Source organism: Choristoneura fumiferana, chromosome 26, assembly GCF_025370935.1.
Source record: "Choristoneura fumiferana chromosome 26, NRCan_CFum_1, whole genome shotgun sequence".
NCBI lineage: Eukaryota > Metazoa > Arthropoda > Insecta > Lepidoptera > Tortricidae > Choristoneura > Choristoneura fumiferana.
The window spans coordinates 4,310,758-4,336,644 of NC_133497.1; the positions used below are offsets into that span (position 1 = coordinate 4,310,758).

The 25,887-nt window shown below is 38.9% G+C and overlaps 1 protein-coding gene and 1 pseudogene across 2 annotated transcripts; one reads left to right on the plus strand and one right to left on the minus strand.

Annotated features, from left to right (window-relative positions):
* Positions 1-8,724: 8,724 nt before the first annotated feature.
* On the minus strand, positions 8,725-19,815 carry LOC141442954 (uncharacterized; the record flags this gene model as incomplete). 2 transcript variants are annotated; one of them, XM_074108160.1, is given in 6 exon segments in its annotated part: positions 8,725-12,250; positions 12,827-13,640; positions 16,320-16,439; positions 17,309-17,476; positions 18,070-18,217; positions 19,585-19,815. In XM_074108160.1, coding segments are annotated over 6 exon segments (1,671 nt in total). In that variant the 3' UTR covers positions 8,725-11,994.
* Positions 19,816-20,187: 372 nt separating this feature from the next.
* Positions 20,188-25,883, plus strand: LOC141443105 (uncharacterized; annotated as a pseudogene).
* The last annotated feature ends 4 nt before the right edge of the window (positions 25,884-25,887 follow it).

The window sequence follows — 25,887 nt, forward strand, 5'->3', positions numbered from 1 at the left end:
AGTGAGAAACGGAGTTGGCGTGTTATAAAAGAGGATAAAGCCGAAGTTCCTTCCTAAGGGTGAGTTTTTGCACTGTTCTATTGTTATGTCGATCGTTGTGATATGGGTCCATAGAATGATGACGAGGCTCAAATAGAGAACTTAGTTATGAGTGTCCTATCTTGCGATACTATGCACTGTCAGTAATCAAGGACATTGTACATTGAGCCCGTTGCTTACTGGATGTGTGATCCGGCAGCACACTGGCACGGTCGACTATTGATGGAGCAACCGAGGCAGGACTATTGGGGAAGGTGGAGGTCCTCGTGAGGACGTCCTCGCGTCCGGCAGGTGTGTTTGCAATCACCAGGGTACGAGCCACACTCGGCTGTTCTATGCCTTGTATGCAAGGAGAAATACTTAGAAGGTCCGGTGGAGCATATGCTATTGTATAATCACAAAGGGAAGTGACACTATCACGATAGATGAAGGTGTAATTGATGGTAGTATTTGCCATACACTCGGTCGACTCATCCTTCTATGCTCATACACAATCTAGGAGATGACTTTGTCGCCAGGTTTCCGTTAAGAAATACTGACCATTCATTGTGTGTACTTTGGTAACGTTATTGGTGGCGACAAAATGGTGGAGGTGCTGGGATAGATCATGTCCTATCCTAAGGCCCGTAGACTTTTTGAATCTAGGGAAATGTCTGTCAATGAAGCCATCAGCGGTAGAAGTACCAATAGAGGGTACGGTAACCAAGGCCGACCTAATTACAAGTTGGAAGAGAGGGCTCAGAATCCTAGAAGAATTTAAGAAAATGTTTTCTAATCAATATCAGGCGAGCCTTCGGGAAAGATATAAACATACACCCAAGCAACCCAGAGTCAAGTCAAACCGCACACCGAAGGTAGGAGACCTTGTCCAGATTAAATTTGACCTAAAGAACAGACAGCTATGGAAGGTTGGAAGAATTGACTCGTTAAGTGAGGGTCATGATGAGGAGTGCAGAGCTGCTAAAGTTAACGTGGGCGACTCTATTCTCACTCGTTCCATCGGACATCTTTACCCTCTACAGGTGGATGGAACGTCACCTTAGAGTACTGGCGAAACTGGGCGAACCGATAAATGGTAACCACCTACCTGAGAGCTACAATATTAAGTAAGTTTCCAGAGAAGGTGATCCATGAGTACCACCTAACCAGGTTAGACCCAAATAAAAATGACATGTCAACAATTACAGAGGGTCTACAAAGGATAATACTAGCGATGGAAAGCTCTGTTAGTGATCTTACAGCAACTACCCACACAACTGAAGCGCTTCATATGCGAAGTGAAAGACCAGCAATACGCGGTGGCAGACGCAATTTTGGTGTGCAGCCTCATCCAACATATTCCAAGCGTGAAAAGGACAAGAAAACCGTAAAAGGAAAGGCGACTATCACCGGGATGCACCAATAAATAAAAAACCAAGAAGACCATGCTTATTTTGTAATATGAATAATCATCATAGTGCGGATTGCAGAAAATTTGACACAATTGAGGCACGTAAGAAGAAGCTGGTGGGCAGGTGTTTTAAATGTTTAAGAAATAATCATCAGGCGGAGCAATGTAAAAGGGATGTGACCTGTTTCCGTTGTGGTGGAGGCCATTTGCAGCTGCTGTGTACAAAGGCTAAAGGTGAGCGCCCGCAGTATACAAGCAATCCCTTGGTAGATAGCAAATGCTATGTAACAAATATTAACAATGTTACATATTTACAGACGGACTCCTCAGATGTCGTGGTCGTATGTCAAATACGACTTGGAGCTATGACATGAAATACCCAATTCTACTCCCAAAAAACTGCGAATTCACAAATGAAATTATAAAGGAGACCCATGAGAGGAATTATCACGTGGGAGCGTCACATACGCTGAACTTCATCAGACAAAAATACTGGATTCCACAAGGAAAACCCCAGGTGCTAAAAGTGATCCAGAAGTGCCCACAATGCATCAAACACGGAGGGAGACCTTATAGACTACCGGCCGCACCAGCATTACCACCAGAGAGGGTAAATTATAATAGCCCGTTTACTTATACGGGAGTAGACTATTTAGGACCCCTTTTTATCAACACAGCGATAGGCAAGGAGAAGAGATGGGTAGCGCTATTTACATGTCTGACGATTCGTGCTATCCATCTCGAAATTGTTAAAGATTTATGAGCTGAGGAGTGTCTCTTGGCAATACGACGATTCGCAGCAAACAGAGCTATACCTAAGAAACTGTACTCCGACAATACGACTTGTTTCAAGCTGGTGTCCGAAGTGATACAAAAACCATACTATTCAACCATACAAGTTCATACCAGAACTGGCGCCATGGCACGGAGGTTACTATGAGAGACTCATGCTCTAGTGGCTAAAAAGGAGAAAATTGAGAAAAGCGAGATAAAAGAGAGGGTAAGTGATGCCGGCCGCATTCTTTGTAAATTATATGGAGCTGACAACAAGCTGAGGCGATTTTGTGCGCTCGAAGGCTACAACAAAGATATGAAACACTCTCTCCAACAAAGAGAGCCAGGCGAATTCCTTTTCGGGAATAATCTTTGCGAGGGCATTAAAACAGCGAAGGCTGTTGCAAAGGCAGCAAAGGAATTGAAAGAGAAGCCAAGAGCTTTAAACTCACAGGGCCCTCTCCGTATGAAACGGAACCAATACTCGTCGCGCCAAAGTTATCCAAGATCCTTGACCAACCAAGGATTCCAAGGAACGAGGCAGGATTGCAATCCTTTTGAATACCATGAAATTAAAGACTGAGGCTAAATACGACGAGGTTTTAAAAGCCTTCGATGACTACTGCGAACCGAAAAAGAACATTCTTTATTCGAGATTTTTATTCTATACGCGTAGCCAGTAGCCCGGCGAGTCATTTGATCAGTTCTACAAGGATGTCAAGAGTTTTTCCAGAAACGTGATTTTGCTGACGCAGATGAGGCGATTCGTAACCGGATTAAGGTCCAATTTTTTCCCAGGTAATGGGCAATTTTTTGAGCAATAATTGCTCGGCAACACGAATGGATCAATCTGGTAATACTTTATCTGGCCCAGACCTCGCGGTTAGAGAAGAAAGAAGCCCGCACTCATACACGAAGGATCGTCATCAATGGATGGATGAAAATGGTGAGCACATTTCAAATCATTCCAACACGAACGTGCAAAATTCCAACCCTAGTGGTGTGACTAGTATGGTGTATGGCGGTATGCAGATTGATCGATTGGATGGCGTGTCTTACTTTACTTCTTGGAAATTCCAAATGAGGATGGCATTGACTTTGGAAGGCTTGTGGCCCTGTATCGATGGTACTTTGGATGATGCGGCACGTGACCAACGTGCTTTGGCACGCATATGTTTGGGAGTAAAGCCGTGCTGTTTCCAGTATGTGCGTGACGCGAAAACTAGTAAGGAGGCTTGGTTAAATAATTATCTTTTAGTTCATTGATATGGACCTCCGCAATGTAACGCCTGATTCAATAAATTAAATAATGTCATACAGGCTTGATGTTTATCTGTGGTTTGATTTAAAAAGAAAAAAGAATGCCTTCCGTCTGTCCTGGTTGCTTCGCCTTGGAACTAATATTACGTTGTTTTATTTAAAGTAATTACCCTGTACTAAACATGGTGTCAGGTGTGAAAATTAAACCTATGTGTGATTGAGAAATTCAGTAACGATACAGCTAATATAATAAAACCTATAATGGAAAAAATAGTCAGTCGCTTAGTGGGCAAACTGGACAACAGGAAAAAAGAAAACGAAAATACGAGATCGGCACAGATTTCGAACAAAGAGTAAAGGATAAGTTTGTCACGCGTTTTCTGTCAGGCCAAATTTTTTAATGGCTGTGTGAAGAGCCAATCGAGAATAGCGGATTTGTTAGACATAGCTCTTAACAAGGAATCTGCTTTACTCGAAAGACCAGACAATGTCTATGTCAATGAGGTTAAAATAGTAGAGAAGAGGGGTGCTAAGACCAATGTTCTTTTGTGTGTACATTGTGGCAAGCCTAACCATTCCTTTGCTAAATGCAAATATGAAACATATAAATCTACTCGTAAATCATGTGGCAAAATAGGGCATTTGGCATTGGTATGTAAAAGTAAGCCAACTCATACATTGGGGGCGCAAGAAGATTGAAGGATGAAAATGGGTTGGGACATTTTTACTGATGAAGTCAGTGTTAAATTTTAATTATATGGCACCATATATTGTAGTGTTGCATGGGTTTAAAAAAAGTTAAATATGGAATTAGACACTGGTGCTCCTGTTGTACCTATCAAATAATTCCGGAGGAAATATACAAAAATATATTTTCTGATTCTCAGCTTCAATCAGCAAACTGCGATTTAAAGACATATAATGGTCAAATTGTCAAACCTTTGGGTAAAATTACTGTTCCTTTCCCTTCCTTTCCTTTCCAGTTGTCCGACACATTTGAAGACAAGGGTTTGGACAGAAAAGTACTTTTACTACGACAATTACATTAAGTATGTAGAGTACAATCAGTACCCAAGTATGTCGGAATACATAGAAGGTGTCATGCGGTTGGTCACTCAGTTATCTGACGTAGGTAGGTGATCGACGATGAAGAGGTTGCCGAGATTTTGTTATCAGGTTTGCCGGAAGATTTCAACGTTCTTGTCTTTAGTCTTGAAACTGCCAGTTTGAGTAAGAAGCTGTCGTGCGAAATTGTCCGCACTCGCTTGTTTCAGGAAGATCATCGGCGACACAAATGTCAACACATCAAAAAACAAAGCTTATTCTGTCAACAAGAATAACTTCAGGAAAAACAGAAGCAGCAAGATCACGTGCAACTACTGCAAGAAAGATGGCCACCATGTTAAACGACGTTTTAAAAGGAAATGAGATGAAGAAGGAAGAGCATACCATGTATGCATCGGCCTTCTCAGCCTCGAACTCAAATGAATTCATCATCGACAGTGTTGCGTCGACGCACATGTGAGCGGATCCTACACTGATTGAGGATCGGTGCAGAAGTAGTGTGTGATATCTGTTGCTAAAAGTAAAGCTGCTAAAGACGCCAAAGTTGGACGTTTCATTCACTTCTGTTTTATTTATAATACAAAAATGGCGTGAGGTAATTTAAATTGGTGCTCGTGTTGTTGAAAATATATATTAGTGGCTTTTATTACGGAAATGGTTAGTGAGGTATGTAGAAAGTTTACTTGACAGCGGAAAATTGGATATTTGATACACCATGCATGGAGCAAAAGGGAATTGGAATTGGATCTGATAATGGAAGGGGATATGCATACCAACTGGAAATTGTTTAAACTACTAAATTATATCGACGCGTACTTCGCCGACGCGTTAAGCAAAGCAAAATCTGCGGTAAAGCAGTAAACAAGTCTTGCGGCGTGGCCAAGAAATGAACGGTGACTATTTTGGTTCTACGATGTCTACGGGCAGCCTTGGATTAAGGTTAGAAGGCACCGAAAACTGGACAAGCTGGAAATTCCAAGTAAAAGTAATCTTGAAGGCACTCAATGTGCTTACGATGTTGTAGATGGTTCTCGTACATGCCCGAACCCAACTGACTAGGCACTTGACTCAAAGCAATATACAGTGGCAAAAATTAGATGCAAAAGCTCAAGGAGTAATTGTAACTCGGTTATCACCATGTGTTATGCTGCAAGTACAAAATTGTGAAACTGTTGGCAATATGTACATTTATATAATAAGAATTGTCCTAGTTTTGTCTGTTGACATGCCTTAGCCTTATCTGTGGAAGCGCCCCCTTGTCTCGCTCTCTTGAAACAAGCTACGCCCTAGAAACAATGCGAGTTTATGTTTATGTTTTTATAAATAAAAATAATCAGCGATAAAGACAGTTTTTATTCTAATCACCGACAATAAGTTAACATGGTAGCAGAGCGTGGTTGGTGCTAAATAAAAGAAGTGATAAAAGTCGGACGTATAAAGTAAAAAAAGGTGCGATATCAAGAGCGTGAAAAAAATGGCGTCAGCAATGAAAATAAGTGACATTATTATCCCCATTTTCAACGGATCCGAGTACAGTAATTGGAAGATACGAATGTTAAAGTTTTTGGAATTTGTGTAAAGAAGTGGTATTGCGTAAAGGGGACGATGATGACGAACAAAAAACAAATCCAACTGGAAAGATAAAGATGTTCAAGCTACTAACTACATCTATAGTGCTATTACTGTAAGGTGATAATTAATAGGAACGTATGGGTGCGAAAGAGACAGAATGCGTGAGTTTAATTGATGTAAGACAGAGAGGTATGCACAGTGAGCTTGAGCGATGAATGAAAGGGAAGATTAGTTTATTATAGGAGTAAGGTAGTGTGTAGGAAAGAGACGAATGATATTAATAATAAAGCATTATGGCGGATCCCGTGTTTGATTTCTTACATGGCGCTGAGGCGAAAAATAGTAATCTCGTTTAATTCTGCAGTTGAATACGTTATAATTCAACAATTAATGAGTATACGTTTTATATTCATTACGTACGACGTGAAATACGTTTTATTTCAAGTAAATCGCGAGTTAACAGCCGAAAGTAGGGTTTTAGGTTATATTTCAGCACACCATGGAATCCACGAACATCGAAGATCTGGATCGATTCACGGTGAATCAGCTCAAAGAGGAATTAAAAATAAGATATCTGCCTATAAGTGGCAACAAGGCTGAATTGGTGGACAGACTTCACAAAGACAACGTCACAAAAGTAGAAAATGGCATTCTGGATGACTACAAAATGGAGCGCACCAAACGCATGTCGGAACAACTTGAATTGAAAAATTTACAAATTCAATTACAACAGCTTAAACAGGATGAGGTAACAAATAATTCATCAACAACAGGTACGTTAAATTACGATCACACTTTATTGCAAATATTGCAAACGCAATCTATAATCTTGCAACAAATAGCAAATCCCGTTCAATCGAAAATACAAGTTTTTTCCACTACGGATACAAGCCAGGCTATTCCGTTATTTGGCGGCAACAAAATTGAAAATGCATCAGAATGGGTAAAACAGGTTGAAAGAATAGGAGGTTTGGCAAATTGGTCAGAAAATTTAATGCTAGTCAATGCTGCAATGAGGCTGAGGGGTCCGGCTAATGATTGGAACAGAGCTGTAGGTAAAAGTATCGTAAATTGGCACGATTGGAAAGAAAAATTATGTGAGCGTTTCTCGTTAAAGATGTCTTTTGCAGAATTCATCACGTATCAAGCCAAAAGAACGCTAAGGAACACGGAAACAATCACCGAGTACATTTACAGTAAAAATGCCATATTTACTAAATCACCATGTTTAATTCCAGAAGTAGACAAGGTTTCATTGATCCTGGAGGGCATTTATGATACGCGCTGGTCAATTCCATTGGCAACGCATTGCTGTACCAATGTGGAAGAGCTGCTATCACATGCTACTGCGCTTGACGATATCAGGAAAACCATACCAAAGGATAAGTTTTACCGAACTGAGCCCGTAAGTACAAGTAATGCTAGTAATAATGATATGGAGCAACATAAGTACAACAAATTTATACCGAAATTTAACCCGACAACAGATAAGAAACAGGAACAAATATGTTACCGATGCAGAACAAAAGGTCATGTGTCATATGATTGTAAATTTCCAGGAAACCCCACAAATTTAAATGGTAATTCAAACTCAAAAGTGAATACCAAGCCAGCTCAGCAAAATTTTGATCACCAACAACCATCTACAAGTAAAGGATTTAGTAATAACAACACAAATCAACAACACAAGCACAACAACAACAACAAGCAGCTTGAATATATTAGCAATTTAAACACAGCGTACGAAAGTATTCAGAAATTTGTCAAAATGTATTTAAAAGAATCCACATCGCTTCAAATTGTCTGCCGCAATAACCTTGAAAATATAAAATTAAAGAACTACTCGGATATAAATGTATTTTTCGACGATTTTGAAAAGGCAGTTAACTCCTTAAAACAAGCCGGCGCTACGGTGACCGAACAAGAGAAGCTTAACTATATGCTAAAATCCTTGCCTCAAAATTATAGCTATGTCGGTGATTTACTAGATGTTGATTACCTAATGAGTAAAATAAGGCTGAAAAATCTAGAAGAAAACCCTTGTACCAGTGAAACCTTTAATGAAAAGTCAAATGTTTTCAAAGCAGACAGTCGACAGTCCACTTCAAATCAAGATGTATGCTTCATTTGTGGAAAGCCCGATCATAGGCAAAATGTGTGTTGGTACCGAAATCCAAATCATGGAAATTCAAGACGTGGACGTGGATTTTCAAACTATCGAGGACGTAGGTCGACAAGACCTAGAGGAAGAGGAAACCATAATACTAGTAGCCATGGCAGTCAAGGAAATTGTTTTCACACAACCATTGCCAACAATACTTACACAAATAGTTGCCAAAATGAAAAGCCAAATAAAGGTCAGATAGACTGGTTACTTGATAGTGGATGCACAGATCATTGATGGCAGTGGCAAATCAGAAGGGCAAACCAGTTTACCAGATGGATGTAACAGGAGCATTTCTCTATGGAGAAATCAATGAAACGGTTTTTATGAAGTTACCTGATAATACAATATGTAAGTTAAAAAAAAATCTATTTATGGTTTAAAAAAATCACCCAAGTACTGGTTTTCCAAATTTAATGACTTTGTTAAATCAAAATTTTGTAAGGTCACAAAATTATATTTTAAGAGATAAAAATGAATATATCTATGTTTTGCTATTCGTAGATGATCTGTTTTATTTTGGCCAAAATGAAGAGCTGGTAAATGACCTCAAAATTTAGGGCAAATTTTAATTTTCAAATGAAGCAAGCAAGTTGCTACTTAGGAATAAATATTAATCAAGACCTTTAAAATAATGTTACTAAAATAAATCAGATAAACTACTTAGAGAAATTACTTGAGAAATATCAAATGTCAAATTGTAAAGTGGTGGCCAAATGATTTGTGACTGTAAATCATATGCCGGTTTTGTTGTAAAGTTAGGCAAGAATTTGATAAATTGGGAGGCTAGGAAATAGCGAAGTCCAGCTCTATCGAGTATAGAGGCAGAGTACTTGGTTTAGCTGATGTGTGCAATATGTTTTGTTAGGAATTTCCTGAGTGAAATTATTGGCAGGCATAATATTATCAGTCTATAATGATAATCAGTGCTCAGAAGCTCTTGCTTGTGGAATAGTATTCGTATAGGAAATCTAAGCATATAGACCTTTGTTACCATTTTGTAAAAGATCTCATGAAAAATGGAACTATAAGTGTTAATTATTTGCCTACTGAAGAAATGTTAGCCATTTGTATTTGCAGAGCCACTTTTAACTCAAAAGCATGAATATTTTATTAATAACTTAAATGTAAAGTCATGCATATAATTGAGTGATGTGATGTATTGAATTGTATAGCATGTAAATACTAACCAGTATTGAATAATTGTTAATGTAGAGTTTCTTATGCTATGTAGTCAACTATATTGAATGTAATTGGGTGTTGCATTAAACTATATAGCATAGCATGTATATTATATACTATCTAGTTTATATAGTCTCTTGCATTATGTAGAGTCAAGTAAGAATTAATTTATTTTAGCTTGGTCCGATCTACAGAATAAGGAGGAGTGTTAAAGATTGTATGTGCTTGCTGGCAATACTTAATTTATTATATTCTGTACACCGGAAGCATCCAAGAGCTAGACTTTTGACGTCTGTCAGTGTCAGTCGCTTCTACTCTACTTGCATAGCAATCTGTTCGTTGTCGCTTGCCTTGCTCGTCTGCTCTTGTCCATGTTTATTATTTAATTATTTGTTATCTGACAAGATCCTCTCATCGGTGATCGTCTGCTATTTTGGAAGAATATTGGTGAACAATATACTACGTCTATAGTGGAAGAACAGTTTCATTTCTGTACCTCAACTTAAAACGCCAGACCCTCCACTGCACATGGGCTTCCAACAGGTTTCTGGACCCAGATGCAAAAATACTAAGAAGAGGTCTGAGATTACCCCTTAGAATGGACGCTTGAGTTGTTATTTCAATTTATCTTAATCGGATTGACGAAATTTCAATCTGCAGATATGTCAACGTCACAGACACATAACCTTACTTTTGAGAAATTATCGGGAATAGAGAACTATGTTAACTGGAAGTTCTCGGTGCGGATGCTCCTTATTCTAGAAGGATTATGGGAGTGTGTCCTTGGCACCGAACAAGATAAAAGTAAAACTGATAAAGCTTTGGCAAAAATTATGTTTGTCGATCCAACCCGCATTATATCAGTTCGTTCGTAATTCGAAGACTGCGAAAGAGGCGTGGGAGTCTCGCTACAACGTTTGAAGATAAAGGGCTGTACGTACCACGTGTTCTTCTTCTTCGTCAATTACACCGCACAGTTCATAGTAACTTCTCGAGCATGCCCGAGTATATTGATGGAGTGATGAACTTGGTGCAGCAGTTATCGGACATTGGTAAGGCAATTGATGACGCTGAGGTGGCGGAAATTTTATTATCAGGCCTGCCTGAGCAGTTCAACACCCTCGTTTCCAGTTTAGAAACTGCATGTCTTAGCCAGCGGCTTATCTACAGAACTGGTTCGAACCCGACTTTTGCAAGAGGAACACAGACAAAATGGGAATAGTTCCATTTAATTATTTGTTATCTGACAAGATCTTCTCATATCGGTTATCGTCTGCTATTTTAGAAGAATATTGGTGAACAATAAACTACGTCTATAGTAGAAGAACAGTTTTATTCTGTGCCTCAACTTAACACGCCAGACCCCCCACTGCACATGGGCTCTGTCCAACACATTTGAAGACAAGGGTTTGTACAGAAAAGTACTTTTACTACGATAATTACATCGTGTAGAGTACAATCAGTACCCAAGTATATCGGAATACATAAAGTGTCATGCGGTTGATCGCTCATTTATCTGACATAGGTAAGGTGATCGACGATGAAGAGGTTGCCGAGATATTGTTATCAGGTTTGCCGGAAGATTTCAACGTTCTTGTCTCCAGTCTTGAGACTGCCAGTTTGACTAAGAAGCTGTCGTGCGAAATTGTTCGCACTTGCTTGCTTCAGGAAGATCATCGGCGAAACAATGTCAACACATCAGAGAACAAAGCTTATTCTGTCAACCAAGAACAACTTCAGGAAGAAGAAGAGAAGCAGCAAGATCAATCCTAATCCTACTGCAAGAAGGATGGCCACCATGTTAAACGATGTTTTAAAAGGAAATGAGATGATGAAGGAAGAGCATACCATGTATGCATCGGCCTACTCAGCCTCGCACTCAAATGAATTCATCATCGACAGTGTTGCGCCGTCTCACATGTGTACGGATCCCACACTGATTGAGGACGCGGTGCAGAAAAAGTGTGATATCTGTTGCTAATGGAAAACCAAATATCAAGCAAAATGGTTGGTAAAACCTCTCTTTCCTATAATATTTCTCTTGATAATGTTTTGTTTGTGCCTGATCTGTTCAATAATTTGATGTCTGGTAATGAGATCACCAACAATGGTTATGTTGTAACTTTTCACAAGAATTTCTTGTCGGAAATAATTGTCAAAATTTTTCGTGTTAATTACATCAAAGTTCATTCCTTATTGAATAATTTTTACTTTATATAGTACATTCATTTATTCCCACAATTTATTTATTCTTTATAAGGGACCATCCATTCCATAAGGCCCATCACACCAATTTTAACCCTTTTTAGCACCCTCCCTCCTTGTCACACGTATTGCTATGAAATTTGCTATTATTTTATTTCTGTGTCACACACAAACCGCTTGACTCCTCCGCCTCCCCCCTAAATGTGGGAAGTACTCTATGGATAACCCCTAAAGTACGTTAGTACTAGTATATATTATAAACCTTCCTCTTGGATCACAAAATCGCGACAGAATATCATACACTTTAAAGTTGATTGACCCAAAGACAAAGATTCATCAATCTTTACCCATACTCAGAATGCTGACTCTTCATATGCCCCTTCAAGCTACAGTTCTGTATGAACGCCTGCCCACAAACGTGGCATCGGTACCTCCTGTCATTTGTATGGATCCTCATATGGTCCTTGAGTGTTTTGAGACGCGGGTAGGTTTTCTCACACACCTTGCATTTGAAGTTTCGCTCGCCGGTGTGCGTCGGCATGTGATTGTTCAGAGCAAAGCGAGTGAAAAACTTCTGGCCGCAGTACTGGCATTCGTATCTGAGGAAGGATAAGTTTTATTTTTAATATATAATACTTGCGTTGTCGTTCAATGTATACATATATCCATAACCAAGGCGATTCGATCACTAGAATTGAGTGAAATTTATATATCCGTAACAAACAAGTCGATTCGATCATTAGAAGTGAGTGAAATTCGACTTGCCGGATTGGACGCCAACTTATTTAAGGTGTTAATTAACTCAACAGCCTTTTTTATTTTAGGTTGGCGGCGTATGACCATTATTTTCTAATAAGTATCTTAATTATTTCTAAATACTATTCTTGTATATATATGTATATAAGTCCATAATGCTACTTAATTTATCTTTGCACTGTACTCGTAATTTGTAGGTACTTGTAAGTTGCGTTTTAGAAGAATACGAAACTGACAGACAAACGGCCAGTAAGTATAAGAGACCGACGACGTCCACAGCGTCGACGCAACCCGATGACGACGCTCGAAAGACGCCAGTGTGGAGGGTCTCTTAAATTATCTAAATAGTATGCAACCTCGCTAAGGCGTTTAACTGGCAAGTAAAATAAAAGCCTATAAAATCTGACTAAATCAAATACCTGTAATCCTTCAAATGGTCCTTCCGCCGATGTATAGTCAGCGTACGCCTCGTCCCAAACACCTTCTCACACATATTACACGAAAAACTCAACGGTTGTTCACCGTGCACTTCCACCAAATGCTTCAACTTCTGCGTATACGACATCAGTTTCACATCGCACTTCGGACAAAACACTCTACCACGTTTATTATGCACCCTGTCAATATGCAAGTCCCTGTTGTACTGCGCTTTGAAAATCTTCCCGCACGTTTCACAAGGAAAGTCACCTTCTTCGTGCCGCTGCTGGTGCATCACAAACCTACCTTTATCCACAAAACCTAAGCCACAAGTTTCACACACGTAATTACTAAAATGCTTATTCATATGTTTATTTAAGGCATGGAAATACGGGAAAGTTTCATCACACAGCGCGCACTTCTGATCGTTGAGAGTCAAACGAAACGGCAGTATCAAGTCTTTGGATGCAAAGTAGTACTTTTTATTGTGGACACTAGTTATATGCTGCTTGAATGTTTCCATGTCGTTGATTTTGGTGTTGCAGAGACGACAGTCGATCCTTGTTAGATCCATTTTGATCATTTTTTTGTGCTCTATGACCTTGAATTTCTTGGGATGGTGCTGTGAGATAGTGTGCTGGCGGAGTAGCGTTGGATCTGAGAAGTTATCGCCGCAGTAGTAACACAGGAGGTGGTTATGGCGGCACTTGAAGGGACAGACGTAGGAGCACTCGACGACTGTCACCACGTTAGTGTCAATCATGTATGAGGGGTCTCGTTCTCGCATCAATTGTTGCACTTTTGACATCGGTAAAGCTGTAACAAGAGAAAGCTTTTTTTATATTTTTTATACAATACAATACAAATACTCTTTATTACAATTACACAATACAATACACAATTACAATTAATTAATAAATAATAATAATAAATTAATTAATTTTTGTACAATTTATTTTCTAACTACTTTTTAGCCGATTGCTCGAAGGTGGGGTGTGCTTTTAGAGCATATGTAGGTATGTACTATGTCTATTTTTTGGTCCTCTCTGCAGCCTAAGCCGTTTGAGGGATTTCAAGATATGGGGTATATACGGGTGTGGCCTGTAATAAGAGCAAATAATAAAAACATAGATCATATTCCTCAAACTGAACAACATTAGTTCAGCAACTCTTAAAAGAAATCAGTTTTTTAATTTTTATTACATTTTTAAGATTATTCGAAGAAGCAATGTAAATCGAAATGCTTGGTGTTTGTAGCGTGACAGGCGACGTCAGTTGTGTTCTGAGATGGCGTACCTACATTGATAGCAATATTTAATTTGTATGAAAAAAGGAACATAAGACTCCATTATTTTTAAAAGTCGCTAAACTAATGTTGTTTAGTTTGGCGAGGACGATCTATGTTTCAATTTTTTGCTCGTATTACAGGCCACACCTGTATAACTAGATTCGTCATAAGTCATACATAACAGTCATAAGATAAGTTATGTTATGACTCGTATCTGTCGGGAGTGACATAGGGAATATATTATTGCATTACAATACTATAAACATAGTTACTTTAAGAATATCTTATTCATACAAATTACTAATTGAAACAGTTCAACTCGGTGATCAACAACCGTTCAAATCAGAACCGGTCAGACCGTTCCTGACTCATACCATAATCGTGAGTTAAACCGTTTCATTTGGTAGTATTTTCAATATGTCTCACGAAAGTAAGTAAATTAGTAAACGTCTTATTTCTAAAACCAAAAACTTACACATCAAATTACTCCGCAAACAAATCGCTATGCTTCGACCGCATATGGCCTCTCCAGCTGCATTTCTGGACAAACCCTAGCCCACAGTACTCGCACTTGAACCTTCTATCAGCCGCATGGATCCGCATATGCTCCTTAAGAGTCTTCCGCCTCCCATACGCTTTCTGACACACTTCACAACGAAATGACCTTTCCCCCGTATGCTTCACAGCATGATTCCTCAACTGTTGCGCTTCGAAAAATGCCATGTTACACTGCGGACATTTATGTGGACGACACATTAGATGATCCCTCTGCACATGGATAGAAAGCTGCCTTTGGTTCTTAAAGACCTTCTCACAAGCTTGGCATTTCACTTCGCTGGAAACACCGTGCGTCTCCATCATATGCTGCTCCTTCGCTCTATAGCTTTTAAACCTCGCTAGACACACGCCGCACTTATTCAAAAAGTTGCTATGCCCGTATATATGTACATGCCTTTCATGGATTTTCTTTTTTTGCTGCGTATTGAATGTTTTAGGACAATATTCACAGTTGAAAACTCCCAATTTGTGCATGTTGAAGTGCTGTCCCAGCATCCTTTTAGTAGGATAACCTGTTTCACAGATATCGCAGATATAATTCCGAAAATGCATGTTCATATGCTCTATTAGACTCCTATATTTAGTAAAATCCTTAGAACAAACAGCGCATTTCAATCCATCATCAAATTTAAAGGGTATCAAGTGACTCTTCACATCCAAATGTAGTTTCTTCTTGTGTTTGTTTATTAAATGTTTTATTAAATCTTCTATCGTATTTAAAACTTCACTATTGCAGAGCTGGCATTTTAGACCTGTTATGTCTAATCTTACTACAAAGGCTGAGAGCAAATTCCTTTGCATTAATAATTTCCGAGCCTTCACATTATGTTTGCTTAACGTATGTGCTTTCAAATCGTTTGGATTTGGATAAGTATCTCTGCAATAGCAACATCTGTATCCGACACCACTAAAACATCTTATAGGAGTCGCGTTAGAAAATTCTATAATGTGTTTTATATTGGTTCGGTGCTTCTTAAGCTCAGCCGCCTCTTCTGCCGTCATTCTTGGCTCTTCTGTACCTACAAAGAAAAGTATACGTTATTATTCTTCTTTCTTCACTCTTCTCAGTCACTTTGGGTAAGAAATAGGCGGTAATCTTCTTTGATGCTGATCTTCAGTATTATGATGCTTTGAAAATACATGTGTCGCAGAAGCTTTTTAACACGTGTGGTAGCGGGCAAGGTAAATATTTGCAGTAATTTACTACTTTTTTAAATAAATTATTAAAACTATTTTCGTCATAGTTAAATCTAATTTAATACAAATAATTGATTGACACTTCGAGCGCCGTCGTATACATTCCGATTAAGATCCGACTTTTCCCGATTAAAGTACATTATGCACTCATCTGTAACTACAGGAAATTATTGAAAAGCATTTATCCTGGAATGTTGAAATCGCTAGAGATCGAGTTGTTACAGCCCCACTGCCACATAATACACTTCAAAGACAGGCGTATTTAAAGATTTAACACCCCGCGACAGAGCTTTACCGCTCCATCATGTGACAATAAATGTCATCCATCATGTGGTATTTAAATTAGAGAAAAAAAAACCTGCAATTGGTGGCTTCTCCACCCCTCGCATTCCGCCGCTCCGGGCGATGCCCCCCTTGGCCCTAGGGTAACGCCCCTGTTCAAAGATACTTACTTTGTTTGACGGGTGGTTCGGGACGCGAGCGGTCGGCTGTAGGGGTACGGGGGCGCTTCCGGCGCGCCAGCGGGATGTCGTCGACGTCTTTCGCGACCGTCGCTTTCTTCACGCGCTCCGCTGCAAGACCACAAACTTGATGCATGGCTTGTTAAATTACGAATATTGTCATAAAAGCCTTTTTTATAGCGAATTATCTACGGTTTTTTACGATCGTTAATTTAACTATTCGTATTTTTCCAAGTAGCGTTCCATCATATTTGCGTTTATTTATTTTTCGTTTATATTTCTTAGCATATCGAAAATGCCTGGAAGAGCTTCTGGTCTATGAAATCGTTAATGAAAGGCAACCTTCCAATATCGCTAAAGCGTAAACTCGTCGACATGTGTCCTGCCCATCCTAACCTACGGCGCGCAAACGTGGTCACTTACAGAAGCTCAAAAGTCCAAACTCAAGGTTTGCCAGCGGACAATGGAGCGAACACTGAGCTGCGCTCAAAGACTCGAATTGCTGACGTGGGCGTAAAGACGGCCAAGTTGAGGTGGGACTGGGCTGGACATATCTGTCGAATGAACCCAGAACGTTGGGTCAAAATTGTTACGGAATGGGTCCCTAGTGACGGATACCGTAATATAGGCAGACCGAAGAGGAGATGGAGGAACGACTTAGATGCCTATAATGTGGGATGGCGGGAGCTCGCCTTTGATAGGCAAGAGTGGAGCAAGAAAGGAGAGGCCTTTGCCCAGGACACAAAAATAGGCCAACAAAAAAAAACAGCATATTTTACTAGCAGATTTTATAAATAAATAGTTATGGTAAAATATGCGAATAAAATAAACGCAAACATTTCAAAACGGTTTACAAAAAATCGCTACATGCAAAAAGACGAATGAAAATATAATTAGCTGCAAGGAAAAATGCTTTCGGGATAGCGATCTATCAATCAGGCTAAATTGAATACAGATATTATTTGACTTTGACAACGTACCCGGAGGCTCGATGTCGCCCGTGTCACCGATGTCGCCAGTGTCTCCAATGTCACCAGTGTCGCCAGAGTCGCCCGGCAGGTCGTCCGGGTCGTCGCCGACATACTCCATGGGTTCCGCCTTCACCTCCACTTCTAATTTCGCTGACGCTTCAAGACGCGCTTGTTGATCTGACAATGAAATAACTACATTCTAATAACTTTCACAAATCGATTAATTCAAGCGTTACTTCCAGATGGCCATTAAAGAGGTAGTTCTTATGTTTAGTATTGTAGTTAATAGGTTCACCTGGCAACATTACTGCCTAGAATAGAGTTTAAAGAATATAATACAACAAGTCACTATCCTCTGGACAAAGACCCAAACCCCGAGTAGAGTTCTTTGTCTGGAATGTTTTAATATTGTAAACTATTTGATTAGATAGATATAAAAAAAATATAAAATAATAATAATAATTAGTAGCACGACACAGTCACTTGCATCTGTCAGCACTTCATTTAATTCATATTCAGAGCCTATGTACACCGCGTCCTATAAACGCGCCAACGACGCGCGTTGACAGTGCTTTTTTTTCCATAGAGCAGCTACACAACTAACATGCGTGGCATTTTTATCGACACAAAAGCGCGTTAACGGTACATTTAAAAAATGCTATGTGCTGGGTGCCTTAAGCAGTGTTTTGTGACTCCTGGTTGCGGTCCTCATCATCAGAATGCTTCCTGAAGTGTGATAGCTGTTGACAATGTTAATCATGGCGCCTTACCATCATCCTCGTCCCGGCACATCCTCAGCTGCAGAAAGGCAGCCTCGCAGCGGAGCACCTGCGCGCGGAATGAGGCAGCCTCGCGCAGCCGCGATACGCACATAGCACACACCAGTCGCGACGACGGCTTGCCGTCCAAATGCGATAACTGAGGATGTTGGATAATGAATGGAGGCATTAGTGAGTCTGAGTCAACCACTTTCATTTAGGTGCAAGGGAGAGTATAATATGTATCTGAGCCTTGTTAAAATATAAGATTTAAAAAAAATTGGGATAACTCAAGTTGAATTGATAACTTTTTGTGTCCCATTGTGTCATAGTAAATCAGTACATGTCAAATTGGTTTAAATCTGTATAGATGAGTTCTCCACACTTGAGACATCAAAATGATGTCTCTTTTAAATGATTACTTAATGTTTTTTTGAGATATCATCCCAGCCTATATACGTCCCACTGCTGGGCACAGGCCTCCTCTCAGAACAAGAGGGCTTGGGCCATAGTTCCCACGCGGGCCCAGTGCGGATTGGGAACTTCACACACACCATTGAATTGCTTCTCAGATTTGTGCAGGTTTCCTCACGATGTTTTCCTTCACCGCAAAGCTCGTGGTAAATTTCAAATGTAATTCCGCACATGAATTTCGAAAAACTCAGAGGTGCGAGCCGGGGTTTGAACCCACGACCCTCTGCTTGAGAGGCGATAGGTCAAACCACTAGGCCACCACGGCTTTTTATATATTTTATTATTTTGTCTGTGCATGCCAAATTTCATTGTACTTGCAGTTTGACCCAAATCCTATATAAAAACTTACAAGTTTTTTTTTTAAATCATCCTACACCAATAAAACTAGAACCTCCAGTCTTCATTAGAAAAGATTTTATATTTGCCTTAAATTGTCTTGCGAATAGCAAAAAAATGTTTCTATATTTTATAAAATTAAGTTTCAACCTATATAGGCCAGAGGCTCTTTCAGCTCTATTCTACATCACTTAAATTTTACAGTACCTATTGCTTATTTCAATTCACTGTAAAATAAAGAAATTAATTGTTTATTCAGCACATAATCTTAGTAACAAACAATGTGAACAATAACATTTTACTTAACCCTTAAATTGACAAAATTTTAAAAAAATCCTGATTCAAATCAAACCTTATTGTTACATTATAGTCCAAAAATTCTACATTCAATAAAAATACAAAAGATAGTCTTGAATGATGCCTTTGTGGCACACTGCCAATTTAAGGGATAATGACAAAAGGGCTCAAGCTCAGCAATGCATTCTTATTTATTTATTAATTACAATTACAGCCTCTGCACTAGACTCAGGACCTTAATACAAATGGAACTTATTATGATGTATATTTGTTTTTTAATGAGCAATTATTTTCAAAGAATTGGTAATATTTAAATACAGACTAATAAGAGATAGGTACTTACTTGTATTTTTAGTAAGCAGTTTTAAAAAAAAAAAAATTTTTTACGTTGATTAGCTATCTATATTGTTTTATGCTTACCAAGAGCCCAAAGCAATCCATGAACATATCGGAATACACTTCTTTCTGCCCCATGCACTGATATTCCGCATTTAACAGACGACACCGTTTCATGGCCCCGCAACACCGGCACAGGCCAGGGTCGAAAATTGGCCCTTTGCCTTTGTCACCACTCATTGTCGTCATGTTAATATCATATTTTATCAAATAAATTTTTATTCACGACTAAATGGACATTGTTTCTGTTGGCATCTGCCCGAAAAATCCGAAAAGTGCGTTTCGTTATTGCATTGCTCGCGTCAGTTTTGGAAACTTGAGAGTGAGATACTGTCTTTATGTCAAAAAAAATCTTGAGATGGATCTACTCTCCAATAGATGGCGCTTGTACGTAAATTCCTGCTCTGGACGCAAAGATCAGTAATTAAATTAGACAAAAAATATTGTTTTCAAAAGAAATAGTACAAAATAAAATATAAAAAGCAGAATTTCATGAATACAAAATGATACTTAAAATTTTATCAATTATGTGCATTTTTCTTCCAAAATAGTTTAAACTTGGACTTGGTAGCTTTGTCTTTTCTGAACGCAAGAAAATTAGAAAACAAAACAAAATGTCATGTCAAAACGGAGAAGTTGAAAGTTGTTCGGGCAGGCGTATAGATTTTTAACAAATATATCGCCTTAAATTGTTAAATTATGAGCTCCACGAATCGCAAGGGCCCCGTATTCGACCCAGGCCTCTGCCGGTGTTGCGGCTCCATCAAAAAATGCCGTGTGTTAAACGTAGAGTATGAATTTCAGGGGCAAAAGGAGGTCTATTCTGATATGTTTATGGACTGCTTCGGATTGATGGTAAATTATAACTTAATTCGTATGAAATTAAAGAATTATATTGCATTTTAATATTTAGCATGTTTACTGGTACTACCAGTTCATAATGTACGTTGCATAAAGGGAGTGCTGCATAATTGATATAATTTCTCAGTATATTTCTACTGTCATTTTCAGTATTTATTTTTAGGATAAAAAAACAAACAAACGAGACGTAAAATACCCTGCTGTTTAAAGAAAAGATAAAAACATCCTGTTTAATAATTATTTTAGTTCTAAATTAGAAAAAATAACAACTTTATAATGCTAAAAACTTTATTTTTAATAGCTATCAGATCTAGATGGAACTATGGAGACGGAGCGACTGATCTGCGCAATGTGTGTAGCGAGGCTCCGGGATGCATGCTCCTTCCGAGTGCAGGTCCTTCTTTGTGAAGAGAAGCTGCTGCAAGCCAATATACAAATCCACCAGCCCAGCGGTATGGATTCAAATTTTTATAATTATTTTACCTGTCAGACATACCATTTGCCATAGAACACAAGACTTGCCAATTTTTTTACTAGTTTTGATTATATAGGGTACTTATCCAAAATTACCTAAAAAGTAAAGTGCGCATACATGCACAGACACACAGACACAAGACACAGACACACTCAGACACAAGTCAAACCAAGGTGCCCATAAGGGACTAGCTTCGATGGTTCTATACAAGATCCCTACACCCCTGGATGCAGTGCTCACCAAAGTCGTATTCCCGTATTGAATGACCTGACGGCCTAGTCACTAGTGGTGTAATGTTTGTTCTTGGGTCTTGGGTCTTTAATATGTATTTAAGTATGTATCAATACCTGTATAATTATATTTATCTGTTGCTTAGTACCCATAACCATAACACAAGCTTTGCTAAGCTTACTTTTTGGGACTAGGTCAATTGGTGTGAATTGTCCCGTGTTATTTATTTATTTATTTATATGGACAGTTGAAAAGAGAAATTGACTAACCAACATTTTTTTAAGATAGTGATACATGTTCAGAATCAGTAAATTTTTCTCTGTTGTTTCAGCTGTATTAAAATTTTCTCAAAAATGTTGCTTAGTAAATTTCTCCTTTCAACCGTCAATAAAATAAATTGAGGGCCATTGAAACTAATGCTCCTACTACCAGGAAAATATTCCGAGATGCCTACAATTTAGTATGTTCATCTCCTCTTTAAGCATCAAAAAATTTTTTGAGGCACTAATTTATCTAGCAATTATGATTTTACAGAGAACAAAGAAAGCATAGAACTGAAGGCTGAAGTTATCAAGGTGGAGATACAGGAAGCAGAAACTTTTCCAGACAACGACATCATGGATGATGATCATATTAACAATTGTGAGTGATTTTAAACTACTTTCATCTATCATCATCCCACGGCTGTTAAGTACAGCAACTATCAGTAATTAATTAATTGTTATGCCTATCCAATTTATTAAAAGTGTAAACAAACCGATTTCATCAAAATTCTTGTATAAACACTCACTGGATCAAATCAATAACACATTTATCTATAATTCGTTTGATTTCAATATTTATTTTTCATTTCAAAAATCTTCGTCAGATCTGACGTTATTTCTTGATTGAAAGTTTGGTGGAAAATTTGACATTTTAAGAATTGATTAATGCGCGGATGAATAAGCAATTTTTGTTTACTTTCCTCAAAATTAAAAAATAGTTACTGCTTTTATAAACAGTCTTTGGAATGAAATCAAGTATTGCAAGTAATAAAATAGACAAAAATACTTTGATCTATTCAATTAATAAATTAATCGATTTACTGAACAGATTAATTATTGTCTGTGGTCGGATAAATGGCGTCTTTGTTTACACTTTTCATAAATTGGATCGAAATACAATATACATATTTTTTGACAGTGTCGGACACAAATGTAACAGAAGATGTGGGTAGCAAGCCGCGCAAGCTGCGCAAGCGCCGCAAGATAAAGACAGAGGGCAAGTGCGAGCGAGACATTGTGCTGCGGATGCAGAGACTTAGTAAGAAGTTGAAGATGATGGAGCAGGACGGGCAAGGTTAGTTTAGACAATGTTTTTTTTTGGTTTGTTTTGGCATTAACTCTACCCAAGTTTGTTTTAATTGCAAGTTTAATTTAAATTAAGTAAAGTATTTTGTAACATCCTGGTCGCCACTTGACAGGCTTTGCCTAGGTGGGACTAACGGCAAACTTTTTGAGAAAAAAAAATATTTTTTTAATGAATTAAGTTTATTTACTCTTTTACAAATCACATCATGTATATGATAAAGATGGTGAACTGTTGTGTTGCTCTGATGATGAACTCTGGTTGAGTTCGAAACGCGTTAGCGTAGTGTTTACAGTGTGATGGGGGAGCTGCATGAACACATTTTTTTGCATAGACGTAGCTGGGTCAATAATTTTTTTAGTGTTATTCTGTCCCCGTAACTCAGGAGACATCAATGATACACTTGCATAGAAAAATGTTTGCAATGTATACTATTATGCTTAGGAGATGAGCCATGAAGGAATGGGGAATGTCTGAAAAATTTAGAAACGCTTGAAAATTTTAATTTGTATCAATAGGAATAACCTTCTAATTAACAGAATAAAAAAAACTGATTTTTATGTAGCATCAATTAATAAAAAAAAATTGAAAGAGTTTTCTTTACCGCCAAATTACGACAGTCCGGTCGGTTACGGGTTGTTCCATAGTCCAGAATAAAAAACATTGAAAAAGAATTTGTGTCTTTGACTCGATCGTTTTGACAGGTGACACTCTTTACCAGGCCGAATAATACTAATATGGAAATACCGACCCTGTTTTTCATGTACACGCCCGTAGAAACTGGCATGAGCTTCTATGGGTGTGTAGATGAAAAACAGGGTCGGTATTTTGCGAGCCGGTAAACAGTGTCACCTGTCGAAACGATCGAGTCAAAGACACATAAATTCTTTTTTAACGTTTTTTATTCTGGACTATGGAACAACCCGTAAACGACCGGACTGTCGTAATGTAAAGAAAACTCTTTCATTTTTTTTAATTAATTGATGCTACTTAAAAATCTGATATTTTTTATCTGCTAATTAGAAAGGTTATTCCTAACGATAAAAAAAGTTTCAAGCGTTTCTAAAATTTTCATCCATTCCCCATTGCCTTAAAACTGTCTCAACTCCTAAATTTTATTGAATTTGTACCATCAGCCAAATATGTGGTCTACCACCCTAAAGTTGATAATCGTTTGCACGTCATAAAACAATAATGCCAATAGACGTGTCTGTCAACTTGAAAGTTCGACTTTAGCGACATATTTGTAGCGACCACAGTTGTATAGCTACCCATATAGCGATATCTTTATAGGTTAGCTATACCGACGGCTCGCCAGTAGTCTCTCGCCATAGGAATGTGTACTCGTCCTTTTGAGAATAAATAATAGTTAACAGTATTCTTGTTTGTACTCAGTGACTCTCCCGAAATTGATATAACTCAATGAATGAACTATTGTTGCGTGAAGAATGTGAAGATTTTCGGCGAGAGACTACTCCCTCCTAGCAAGGCCGCGTGGCCACGCCAAGCCACGTGTTGCGCTAGGAGGCCGGCGGATGGGGGCCCAGCTGCGTCCCAGACGGAGCCGCTTAAGAGGCTCACGGGAACCAGCGCGGAGGCCAGTACCGAATTCGGCGCTCGCGGGGTGCCGCAGACAACGGATACCCGGGAGAAGCCAGGAGCCGTGGCAACTGCAGCAGCTAACGTGACATTCAACTTCGTTTTTCGTACCTTGGCGGGCCAGGCATCGCCCGCCCCTGCCGTCATAGAAGGGAACAAGAACAAGTCTGGGTCGCGAGTGTTAGTGTTGCAGTGTAGTGTTAAGTTTTTTTTTAAGTGTAGTTCTTATAACGTTTAGGTCGTAATGTAATGGTCAGGTTTTATCGAGAAGGGCTGGGTCTATAGGTACCTACTTACGTATTCGGGAATAGTAAGTACCTAGGTATACCTACGTAGCAATACGCGAATAATGCGAGTGCTAGTTGCCATGCTCGATATTAGCGGCCATTGCATTGTGCACCTTAGTAAGCGTCGTGTGTCACCTTTGTCCATCGATGTCTAAGTAGCGTGCTTAGTTCCGCGAATTAGACATCGAGCAGGTTTTATTTCATGAGAGCGAGCACCGGTCAGCGATTTTACTGAATGTGCTGGGCTCGCGAAAGGCTAGCGATTGCTATTACTATAATGTATGATGTACGTTTTTATGTTGTTAGTAAAAAAAAAATCTTCTTTTTATTCTTATTTTTTGTAAGGGGGAGGGCTAATGTAGCGACACAGTTGTATAGCTACCCACTATAGCGATATCTTATAGGTTAGCTATACCGACGGGCTCGCCATAGTCTCTCGCCCATAGGAATGTGTACTCGTCCTTTGAGAATAAATAATAGTTAACAGTATTCTTGGTTTTGTACTCAGTGACTCTCCCCAAATTGATATAACTCAATGAACGCTAAATATTCATTTGATAGGAAATTGTTTAAAAACTGATAGACCACTTATTTGGCTGATGGTACCCCATAAAATCATATTTTTATAAGTAACCCAGGAGACGTTACCATAGCAACAAGCTACACTTAAAAATTGATTGACCCAGCTATTGTAAGGTCGCGAGCAAAGTAATTGTATAGGTAGGTACCTATAGTTCATTGATATGAACCTCCGCAAAGTAATCTTTCACTTGAATCTGATTCATTTTTTTATAGAACCACCCAAACCGCCAGAGAGACCAAAAGTTCGTCTAAAAGCCATTGACAAGGATGACAAACTGTTCCACAACTGCGCGACCATAGTCGAAAACTCATACGTATGCCCCTTCGAAACTTCCTTCAGCGACTACCACTGCATATACTGCCGCGAAATATTCACAGACCCGAAAGAACTTAGAGACCACACAATGACCCATGACCCTAAGAAATACAAGGATTTAGTCATCAGAAACCGGAAGATACCCCAAATAGACGTCCTAAGAATAGACTGCAGGCTCTGCGAGGAGAAAATAGAAGACTTGGACACTTTCAAAAAGCATATCATCACCGTACACCAGATTTATCTATTCCCTAAAATACAGAACGAAGTGCTACAGTTCAAGCTAACCTGAGCCATCTAACTTGCACAGAATGCAACAGCACCTTCGGTTATTCCATGTTTTGAGGAACCATATGGCTTTGCATTTTGGTAGTTGCATAGCGATATTATGCGGAGCGCATTTCTTCGAGGAAGAAGGTTGACGGAGCATCAGAAGATCATCAGAGAAGCCGACTGACATGTATACTTGTAAGGACTGCGGCAAGGAATTTAAATCCAGACATGGCAGATATTACATATAAATACGACGCATAAGAAGAACCTATGTATCAGTGCGGAAGTGTGATGAAGTGTTTTTTCCTACGCTTTGAGATGTAGGCACAGGATCGAAGTTCATGGGGAGAAAAGGG